The sequence below is a fragment of the Limulus polyphemus genome, unplaced genomic scaffold (genome assembly GCF_000517525.1).
Source record: "Limulus polyphemus unplaced genomic scaffold, Limulus_polyphemus-2.1.2 Scaffold236, whole genome shotgun sequence".
NCBI classification, from domain to species: Eukaryota; Metazoa; Arthropoda; class Merostomata; order Xiphosura; family Limulidae; genus Limulus; species Limulus polyphemus.
Window position 1 is genome coordinate 778,385 of NW_013665846.1, and position 12,477 is coordinate 790,861.

At 31.7% G+C, this 12,477-nt stretch overlaps 1 protein-coding gene across 1 annotated transcript in view; it reads left to right on the forward strand.

Annotated features, from left to right (window-relative positions):
• Positions 1-11,319, forward strand: part of LOC111085101 — a 59,369-nt gene extending 48,050 nt beyond the window's left edge. Inside the window, exon 2 of the mRNA XM_022382274.1 lies at positions 11,027-11,319. Coding sequence (XP_022237982.1) covers positions 11,027-11,313 — 287 coding nt within the window. The 3' untranslated portion in view covers positions 11,314-11,319. The remainder of the gene's footprint in view (positions 1-11,026) is intronic.
• The last annotated feature ends 1,158 nt before the right edge of the window (positions 11,320-12,477 follow it).

Genomic DNA, 12,477 nt, shown 5'->3' on the forward strand with positions numbered 1-12,477 from the left:
CTGTTTCCTTGATGTCTTTTCCATGCAGCTGCAGTGGGCGCTCTTGTTTGTTGAAAGTGTACTCATATAGCACTTTTATCCAACGAACTATTGTACTCGTTGGTTCTTTAAAGTTTGCATAACACTCCAGTGACAGGTGTTTCATTTTAATCGTGAACTCTCATCTATGTAGATAATGTCTGAAATATTTAATGAAGATTAACATTACAATCAGTTCTTTCTTTATTGTAGAATAATAGCATTCAGCAGTGGTCAGAAAGTGACTTATCCATGCTTCTGCTACTGGCTTTTTAGGTTCCTATGTTTTGCTTGAAGTCACTATATTAAACGTTATTGCTTCTGATACATCTTCCGTTAGTATCATTAATTCTCTGACACATAAATGATGCCACATAAATACGCTTTCCAGTTATTCAGGTAATTTATCTATGAAGATATCCTCGAGGTCAGTACCAGCCATACATATATATAGTTTGTCATAAAAATGGCGAATAATCACTATAGGATATCAGATCTTTAATTTGCTTTCTGCATCTAGGCTTGAACACTTTCTTGTGTAGAGTTCTATTTTATACAGCGTAAAATTGACAATGGAACTCTTCCATGATTTTGTTACAATTACCTAGTTGGCCCTTACTTATATGATAAATAGCATCCAGAGCTGGAGCATCTAGGATTAGCAAAAAGTACTTTATAGCTTGGCCTTGCATTCAAGCACTTCAAGTTGCTACAAGTCTGAATCACCTACAAATTGTCTGAATTTTCATTGTTTTACAATAAACGTTTCAACAAAAAAAAAAAAAAACGTAGTTGAACAATTCGACCAACATGTCTTTCAGAAAATATAGGGGAATGTTTGGGTGATAATTTTAGCCTTCAAGTTGCTATTGGATATTATTCATTCATCACAAACGTTAGTTAGACAGACTACATCTAATCCTTGCACGTTACTTTTATGTACACTATTGCCATTATTTTCATAAATTATCAAAGTTTCCTTGGCATTGTCAATGACATTTATTCACCAGAACTCGTTCTGAAAAACAAAACAAAACTCTTTCACTATAAATAAAATAAATTACCTGGTTTAGAAATAAGTGTCATTAATTTAACTTTTAAGTTTACAATTTTCAATAAAACAATCATTTAAATTCTGTAGATATATGAAATTTTCCATTTCCAAATACAAATATTCTAAATAAACTGTGCTACAATGTTTACAACTCAAAGCTTTTTAATCCAAATAGAAGATGTTTAACATTAGCAGAATTTGTTGCTACAGCTCATAAACTGACTTTCGTCTTTTATAAAAGACATTTTTACTATTGCGTTTTGAATTCCAAATTATTCATTTTTGCGTAAGTTAAACGATGTTCTTGCAATCGATTATGGGATTAATAATTTTAGATAATAGCTTTAATAGTCTGTGATGATCCTAAAGGTTTAGGATCAGCTTCAATGTAGTTGTTTTGGTTGTTTACGGGACATCAGGGCTTCTTAAACTCTGTTGAAATTTCTTATGATATATTTAACACAAATTTGGCTCTGAAAGGTACCAAGAGCACAAAGAAGGAGCTTTTGCTTCAGCCGTGACCTAGTTGATCACTGGCTACAGGAATTATAATATTATTTTGCAAGACAAAATTACTGGATTTATGAACTGGCACCACAGCAGATGCGGAACAAAGAAGTATAGTAGCAGTTACTTCAGCTAGTTTTGTATTACAAAAGTCTGAGTTTGATATGGTTCCCTGTTTGGGTGAGTACAGCAGTCAGCTCACAAAAAGGATTAAAGAGGCTGGTTTAATGAAACATGGATATGTATCATGCAATACGCGTAAAAAACAACATATTTTTGCAAGGTTCAGTTTCTAGCATGAATCTATCTCTAGTTACTGTCTGGCTATTAGTTTAGAAATACGTTAGATGGTTTGAATAATAGTATGAAATGTGTGCGTTGGTTCATATAAAGATATATCGACTGGGTGTGGCTCAGTAGCTAGACTATCAACCTAAGATTTCATATTCAGAATCCCACTGTTGCAACATACTTTAGAGCTGGAGGAGAGAGCACTATAAGATGAGATCAAATTCCATATAAAACTACCAACTTAACCCTTTAGCATAAATTTCATTATGTAGAATGATTACAAACTACATGCGATGAACTAGTGTGTCTAAATTTATCTTATCAGTGTCACACATCGAATAGAGATAAAGGTTTTGTTCTGGTTTGAAAAACTGTAGAAATTGTTAGCCATGTTTTGATTGTACAATAAATGAATTAACTTCTTTTGCAAACCATGCAGCATTCAACATAATTAGTCCAAAGTACAGCAGGCTGAATGTGTACATGCTGAATAAGACGAAGTGATACTACCAAATGTGCAAGTGATGTTCAGTTTTGTACTACGGTAAAACTATTGCATAAAACACACTGTGGTTATTGGACAGACAGCTATACTGGCTCAAATAATTCAAACAGTAATCCGTTCATGTGCAGGTGTTGTATTCAGTGAAATTCTTTAGCTATGGACATTTGTCTGTTTAGTTTCCACTCAAAATTATCCTTGACACCGTAATAGAGGCAGATGCGTGACAGAAAGATTGAGTAATTAGTGGCACAACCACTGTATCACAAACATACGAACTACAGAACAACTCAAGTTTCAAACGTTTCATTATGCAAACACTCAGTAATCAATACAGAGATGTTAACACATTGAATGTCTCATAGAATTTGATAGTTTTTCATGAGACAGACCAGATGACCAATTGAGAATATACCATACTCGCACGTAATCACATAGATAAAGCTTAAATTTATTCAAAGAAGTCCAACATGTAGCCTTCATTGGAGAATGTGGAAAGGTTTCAGTGTTGAATATGAATGTATCTTGATGGGTGGGATAATAGAGCCTCCATACAATTTTTGGTTGTTTTCAGTGGCAGGTATGAGAGAGAGGGAAGAAATGTGGTAACCTACATTGCACCTTTCCTTTACTACATACATACAAACAAATGTGTATATTTGAAAGGTGCTCATGGCTCAGTATATTAGATGTGTGATCAGATTACTGGAAAGTTGAAGTGGATAATAAAATCAGACATAAGGCTGTTTTCAACATTTGAGAAAGATTTTCAGAATTTTGGATCAAATCATTTTGTCTGTGTAATGTGATTCCAATTATTTAGAAGTTTATGGAGCTTACACGTACATGGCAACTGCAATAATACAGAATTTTTATGTTTTGGGATTACATATCAATCTTTGGGGACACAATTCCAATTGCTGCTTAAAATCTTATAATAGTTTTCTAATGTAGTAGGGATGCGGGCTTAAAATTCAAAACAAGAAGTGTTAATACACTTAGAAGTGAGGTTTCTTGATAATAAACTAGCCAGGGATGGAGTGTCACCTACCGTTTAAGGATTGTAGTAATTAATTAAGGACTGCCTCTAACCTGATGCGAAATGAACATTACTAAACATTACTAAATGTGTTTAAACTGCTTCCTATATCGTTAAATGTATATTATTAGTGAATATACTATATTATTATTGTTGTTCCTGTTCAGTCCACATTTTACATAGATGTGTAAGCTGGCAAAATTAAAAACAAAAAAGAAATTAACTATATATTTTTCATCCATCTATTTCTATACACGCATATCCAAATAACTTGCTCATATCCTACATGAAATAGCCTAGAATCAAGTCTCTTTTTTTGAGCGGTACAATAATATGAAACTAAATTATTTAAGTATTTTAGGATTAAACTTCAAAATAGGTTTAGTGATTTTTATAATATGTTTCAAATTATTATGCTCTAACCTGTTTCAAAAGGATAATTTTTTTAAAGTTGCCAAAATTTAAATTTAATAAGTGACTGGTTACCAAAATAACCAATTGTTTGGAGAGTAGTTTAGACAATTATTTACGGGTTTGCTCATAGCTATATTCACGAGTAGGATAATCACATTCACATAATTTAGTTGTATAAAGGTTTAAACATAATTCGTTGATATGCACTAGTAAGTTTACATGAAGTTACTTAGAATGATTAGATTTCAAAGACTTCGAAATTATGAATAATAAAATTCATGTTTATCTACGTTTCTCAGTAAGTATGTTTCCAGTAATTACAGTGGTTAAGTCCTTGACTTGTTTACTGACTAGAAAAAAATTCGAGTTTATATAAAAGGTGTGTCATTTCCGGACGTGTTTCAGCTTGTCGCTTACCTTATTATTTCAGTCTCTGAGGATACAGTAATTATTATTAAATAATCATACATAGGATAATATTTACTACTCGAAGGAACTGAGTCAATAAATACTTGAATTTTTCACTTCAATTCAAATCAAACATTCAAACATAATATGAGTTTACAAGCTAGAAATCGTTAAGCACGATATTTGGTTCGAAATGCGTCTTTTAAAGGAAATGATGTTGACTCATTCCCATGTTTTGTTGTTAATGATTATCATGAAACAATGTGCCCAGCGTTTGAACAACTACAAAATACTGTGCAATATTTATACGATTGTAGTGATAATTATCAATTACTTTATATATATCACGCCAGTTTCAACAAAGCATAACACTGCATCATGTTGTGTATTAACATGTAAACCAATCATGCATGTTTTATGTTCATCTCGGTAGGTATGGAATAAACATCAATTATTTTGCTTCGTTTTATCTTCTTCAGCAGGGTTATTGTGCTGCACAACAGGAAAGTTACAACGAATGGCAAAGCCAATAGGATGTAAATAATTGTGCCTTCTTTCGTTCTGTTTTCTGAAAAAAAGACAAGAAAACCTTCTCCTCACTTTAAAATTAATTTCATTTTATTTTATTCAATATATGATATTTATTCACCAATTAAAACAAAAATAGAAGTTTTTATTATTAACCAAAAGCTATAAAATGGGCTTTCTGCCTTTATCCATTGCAAGAAAGCAAACCCGAATTATACTGGTGTAAGTTCGCCAACCTATCGCTGGCCTACTTCGGAAAGAAAAATAAATAGTTAAATAAACGTTTTGTGTAGTAATTGTTACAGCTTAAAAAATAAAACTTTAGATCGTGTCTGAAGGTGATTGTACATCATGTTAAAGTGGGATAAATTTAATGATTAACAACAAAATATTTTGGTTAAAAATATAGATATTATTTTAGCCAATGACTGTAATGAATTGAAAACAAGTTTAAGGTGCATTAAATAAACTTACAGAATAAACAGAACATTAAATTACCGAGAACAAAAACGTAAAATATTCAACTATTAGTGTGTAGTTTTTATAAATGGCGATGTTGTGTATATTGAACAATGTTATGGATATATATTCTGTAAACGAATTCACGAATGTGTATAGCTTTCACGTAAATTAATAATTTCCAACGTTTCTTCTTGTGAACAACATACCCGTCGCTATAACTTTACTAATTTATCTCACAAGTATTGTTTTAAATTATGTACTGGCATTGAGCTAACTGTCTATAACCGTATTTAATGCCTATGGTTTAAAACTTTAACTTCGTGTTAATTACCTCAACACATTTTACACATTCTAGAAACTGTTATCTTTTTTTAAGACAAGATAACATCATTCAATACGTTTACGAAAATATTCATCAACAGTGTTTTCATTTTTCAAACTTTCGATATAATGTTATATAAGAATAATCTCTTTATAAATTACATAAATGACTTTGTTAAAACCGAGAAATATGAAGTTTCAAAATCTTATCTGGTAATGAAAGTAAAGAAGGTAAAGACGCAATTTTAACAAAGAACAGATGAGGAACAACAATATCCACGAGGTTGCCATCTTGGTTTACAAGACCCAATTCCTTGTTTCTTACAAGATTTTCAAGTCGACTTAGAACCATGGAACAGTGTTCTGATTTTATTACAAACGTGACTACTTTAAATTCTGTAAAGAATTATCGACGGTTATAATATACAATATTGTACAATATTAAGCAAGTTGCTTGACAGTGTGCAGTTTCCCTCAACATATCACGTTTAATGTTTGACAAGTAAGATAGGTAGAAATAGAAATGTACGTGTTTTAATGTGCACCTAATATATTTAACAACTCAACAAACAGTGAGACGCAATTATTTTTCAGAAACCACTTGTTGTTTATCCATCTCCATACACACTAGCAAACAGATTTTTCATATGCCTCATAAAAAAAAAGCTTGGGAAATGAGAGAGAGATAGTAACATAACTTTTTCCTATTGCCAATCCTAAATAAGAAAGTATTATTTCAGAGGTGATTCAGTTTCAATTATTCTGATACAGATGTGTAAACGGCCAATTTAAGATGTTACAAAGAATTAATTTAAATATTTTGGCATTTTTCTTGTAGAATTCTGTTTGTATTTAAGCAATCCCTTTAAGATAATGACTTTTATTAGTATATGTTTTCTGTAGAAATAGTTTACAATAGCATCTCCACCGTACTTTGCTACAAGCTGCTGCCTACGAGATCTGTCAGTAAATAAGTTACAGGGTGGTGCAACACTTTAAGTACTTTCAAACGCTATTTATATCATACCTGAAAGCAAGCCTAAATAGTTATGGTATTGACTCAGATATCTCTCGTGTAAAACGAATTGGTCACAAAAGTAATCAGAATTATTTCTACTGAAATTAAATATATGTGAATGTGTTGTGTGGCTCAAATGAATATAGATTTAGGCTTTTATGAATCTTAATCACCTTTCACAAACTTGAAATTGTTCACATGTCTTGGAATCATCATTTTTAAGTACAAGGTATCTGGCGACTATTCTGTATTTTAAGTGCCTGATCTTCAATCTTACCTGTTAGTAAATCCTTTAACACATGGGAGTTTAATTCTACTGTACTTGATTCAGTTTTTTCAAACTTTCTAAAAACTCTGGAAATAGAAATATATTTGTTATGAACATAAAACATATAATAATGCATTTGCCACTGTTGATGGAAAAATAAAGATAACTGGACTATTCTATGAAAAACAGATATATAATACAGATAATAACTCTTTTTTATGAAGCCTTGCGATAACTATCCCTAGAAAAATAATGATGAAAAAAGATTTACCGTTTATTTTAACAGTTTAATTATTATATAGTTTTTATTTATTTTTCAAAGCACAATCAACCAATTCAGAGTGGTTGGGTTATATTTGTCCCAGCGTATTTTCGGCAGGGTTGTATATCAATGCTATTTCTTTACGTTCGTCACAATGTGGCTCAATTGTAAGTCTGAGGGCTTATAATGCTAAAAATCTGGTTTCGATACCGGGTGAGCAGAGTATAGTTAGCCATTTTTATAGCTTTTTTCGCTTAACAACAAACAAACAAATCAATACTTTCCCTCAGAATGTATAAATAATATGTTTTCATAAATAACTGCCGGGATGCCTGTAACCCAACAACATTTACTATTGGGACACACATGCTCCATACGCAAATTTCAAAAACCGCGCGTGGGAAAAGGTTCTAACCATTAAGAAAACAATCCTTACGTATCCTGGATCATTTATAGGTACTTATATCATTTCTTTTTAAGAATACAAACGTCGTGCTTCTTGTGTGATCTGTATAATAGAATATATTAAGTTATAGAGCTTGTTTTCGCCCTCACCACTGAGTCTCAGAGGTATATCTGAGGGCCTATTAGGCTCAAAATCGTGTTGCTAAATCTGCGGCGGGCAGAGCACAGATAGCCTATTATGCAACTTTTTGGTTAATAATAAATAATACAAACACTTCAATATTAGGGACGACTAGCGCAGTTAGTCCTCAAGCAGTTTTTTTTGCAAAATTTAACAAAACTAAGCAAATAAACTTGACTGCTACTGGCGATGTACATTAATCAATGGATACTCTGATTCGGCAGAACGTCACTGGTCTATTTTAGAGCGAAAATAGGACAGAGTTCGAAATTCAAAAGTTAGAGTAAAATTCATAGAATAATACATTTATAGACACCCACATTATCGCATTCATAGAAGTTTTAGACATACAAAACTAATCAGGCCCAGTAACCTCCCTATAAGGTCAATGGAAATCAATGGGCGGATTCAAGTGCAATACTTTTTTATTTACCTGTTATAATAAAGTGAATGTCCGTTACTTAGGCGATATTGAAGTGGCATTAGTAGTAAGTCTGGAACGGTCGCGGCCAAAGGATGCCGCCTCACGCTGATTGGCTGCCTCGGGGAATGGAATAGTGGTGATGTCATCAAAGATGATGAAGTCATAGTTCCAAGAGTTACCACCAGATGGCGCGTCGTTAGAAATGTATTGCTAGGTCGCCATGACGTCAAAATTCAACAAAGTATCACCAGAGGACACAAACTAGCTTATGGAGGGCTAAAATTATAGTTCGATACCAGACAGGAGGCCATAATGGATGATTATGCCTATTTCTAGTCAGTCATGACTCATACAATACATGGCTCAACAAATATATAATTAATCACTAATTCGATAGTTGATTAAATCATTAGTTACTTAACTCTTCATAAAAAAGGACGCTAATTCATTAGTTAATTTATTAAATCATCATTATACTAAGTAGAGAACATGTTTCTAGGCAGCCATGACTCATACAATACATATCTCAACAAGAATTTAATTAATCACTATTTAATTACATCATTTATAATTAAATCGTCATAAAAAAGAATGCTTAAGACTAATTCATTAGTTAATTAATTCGTCCTAAAAAAGACGTTTAGCACTAATTAACTGAATAATTTATAATTAATTCATTAAATCATTTATAATTAAATCAAGTCCTGAAAAGGAAGCTTAAAACTAATTCATTTCTAATTAATTCGTCCTTAAAAGAACGCTTAGCATTAATTCATTAAATCAATTATAATTAATTCATTAATTCGTGATAAAAAGGCGCTTAACGCTAATTTGTCAGTAAATTAAATTTTCTGTCCAAAAAGACTATATCTTACTCATTCTGATGCATACAATACATGTCTGTAAGTTTAAATCGTCCTAGAAAGAGTGATATCATACAATAATTAAAACTTATACTTTATACAACAATTTACATTGTCAATACAACGTTTATTATGCAATAACACTTTTACTAATTTTACTTTATACAACAAAATAATTTACTCATGTTTTACAAAGGCGGACTTTCACATATACTTAATTACCATTATTACCGTAGGATTTTAACAAATATACTGTGACAGTACTTATCTGTAATAAAAATAACAAATAACCATTGATCACCTCTAAACGCACACAAACTTGTGAAATATGGAATACACAACTTACTTTTGATGTTCTTTAGGACACTTAATGTTTCACAAATCATACATAACCAATAATCGCCCTACAACTAAATATCAGAAATGAACGACATACTGATTACTATTATTTAAAATACCAGAACTTTCAGAATGGCCACTATCACGAAACACATATACACATTTCTAACTGTCATTTCTAATATAACTTCACAAGGCTAACGAACTGATGTCTGTAAGAAAGGATCGTGACAGCACGTGATGAAATGTAAAGCTTTCCTCTACAACACTTTGGAGATATTGATGTCACCAATACACAGTTTATCAAGAGTGACTCATTCAAATGTCAGTTCTGAGTTAACCAAGTCTATGCGATTTGCAAAGTAACTACTGTATTGCAATGTAGAAATAGAGCAGAGTTTGACGAAAACATACCAGTTCGAAGAAATAAAGCATGACAGTCCGAAGTGTTTCATATTCAAGGCCATTAACAGGCTTAGTAGAAAATTCATAGGATTAGAATGACCAAGTCTATTTTGCAACAACTGGCTAGCTAGTCCAAGGACCAAGTGATTAAAGTTTTGATAACAAATCAGTGTTTGTCATATACATACTTAATAGCTGTTACTATAATAATTTTGTAATAATTAATATTCACTTAGTATGTTCAATTAGACCGTAATTATAATGCACAATATATTTAATAATGAACTATACATTTGTACATTATACTTTAAATACTGACATTTAAAAGATCTTTGCATAACGTTTAAATTATTAATGTATTACTCAGCATAAATTATTATGAAAACTAGCAGAGTGTTTCAGTCCGCTTAGAATAAAAAAGACAGTTCTATTTAAACATGCAACATTTATATTTACGGAAAACATTTAATTATAACACATTATCACTATTTATGTCTTTACAATATCCTTAATGTTTACGGGAACTACACCCTTTTCGTGTCAGGTCCGACAGGAAGTGGTAAATCATAGTTTGTAAGTAAAGTTTTAACTTATCATCGTGAAGTAATTTATCCTACTCCTGAAAATATTGAACAGTTTTTGGTGAATTTCAACAGTTGTATATAAAAATAATGCAAAACGTTCCCAGCATTCAATTTGTCGAAGGCTTACCTGAAAATTTCATGATTATTTACAGTCTGATAATTTTTATCATTGACGATCTTATGAGTGAAAGTGCAGAAAATAAACGAGTGTCTCAACTTTTTACACGTTGAAGTCACCATTTTAATTTATCAGTGTTTTATACTTTAAAGAATCTATTTCATCAGGGTAGAGAAATGCGTAATATAAGTTTAATTCTCAATATATTATTTTGTTCAAAAATGTCAGAGACAAATCTCAGTTGAATGTTTTAGCAAGACAAATGTTTCTGACACGTGTCAAATATTTTGAAGAAGCTTATCAAGATGCAACGAGACAACCATATGGTTACTTACTCATCGATTTGAAACCTCAAACGCCTGAACAGATTCATCTGAGAACCAGACTTTTTCCTGAAGATAAAGTTATAGTGTACGTACCAAAGTAAGTTAAAATATTGTTTAACTGAATATTTACTCATATATTAACATGCCGGCAACTGTAGTAGAAGTAGATGGGTTTTATCTGAAGAATAAGCCACACGTAATTAAAGAACTTGCAATCAACTGTTTAGTCACTGGATATATATAAGCGTGTTTTTGTTTAAACAACCATTTTCGAATAAATATCTTTCAGATGCTGATCGTCGTCAGTGTAATTGGGTGACGCAGCACATTCATAACATTCCATGGAAATCTGCTAATATCAACTATCCCTACCTGTGGAGTGTGGCTAAACTGTTGAGAGAGAACTTTATAATCATTTATACAAAGGGGAGAAAGAAAGTCGAGATATTGACAAGTCTGCTGAAAATCCCTTGTTACAGTCTGGAATTGCTTGGATGCATGCCAAGGTTGATCAACTTGGAAAATATACTCTGTCATGTCCATTTCATATTAACAATTATCATCACTGTAGTGTGAAGAAAGTTGATGTTATATCTAATTGGATGTATAAATAAACAGTTTTTATATGTTATACACACACACACACAGTCTCTTTTCATTTACTCATCATGACACTTAAAATTAAACAACATCAAGAGTTTCTAGGTGCATTATCTAAAGCTACAAGTAAACAGATTAATGGAATAATTGCCGGAGCTAAAAACGACTTTATCTTGGGTATTTGTGAATGTACTTTAAACGTTTTAAAGGGTAACGTTCCCATGACGAACATACAAAAACAGAAACTTAGACGATAGCGATCATTATTTAAAGAGTAGGCTAATAAAACACCAGTTAAACAGAAAATAAACTTGCTGATCAAGAAAGGCAAATTTATAGCATTACTCGTAGCACCAATACTTTTATTATTTGATGGTTTCGCAGGACGGGCTATTGGTAAAGCTGCTGGAATCTAAAAATATGGCAAAACGAATGGTTCTCATTCCTGAAGAACTGGTACATTCTCGTTATCAATTCAAAGTTTATGAAAGACCTGTACATAAAGTATTAAACTCTACAGATAACGATATGAATTCAGTCATACAAAATGATAATTACCTTTAGATGATAAAGCAAAGATGATAAACCAACTGCAACAACGTCATCAGACCTTTCATTCATAAGTCATAGAACCTGTTAAAATTAGAATGGAATCGCCAAATCATAAAAAAAAATTAGAGATCGTTGACAGCGTTCCTCAGAAATATAAAAAAGAAAGCTGAAATTCTACTAAACCTTATACAATCCAGTAGTGATCTAACGTGGTATGATCGTGGAGAATTAATGATTAGTAGAAGATCTGTCCCAAAGAGTAACATAATCGACTTAATCAACGACGTGCTACGAAAACGAAATAATCTTAACTCTACAGAATGGAAAGAATTGTTGAACTATTATCTAATATGAATATTCCCCAAGAAGTTGTTGGAAATGTAAATAGATGGGAGTATATGAAACATGATACACGTGATAAAAGATCTAAACGTACTCTATCTAAATGGGATCATTTTTAATAAAGTATTATTATATTATTCATTCATTTTTGTATTGACTGTCGTCATGGGTTGTTGTCAGTCTTTTAAGCTTAGTAATATCTAAGAATTAACATTGTCTCTTGTAAAGGTCAAATTATTACTACTG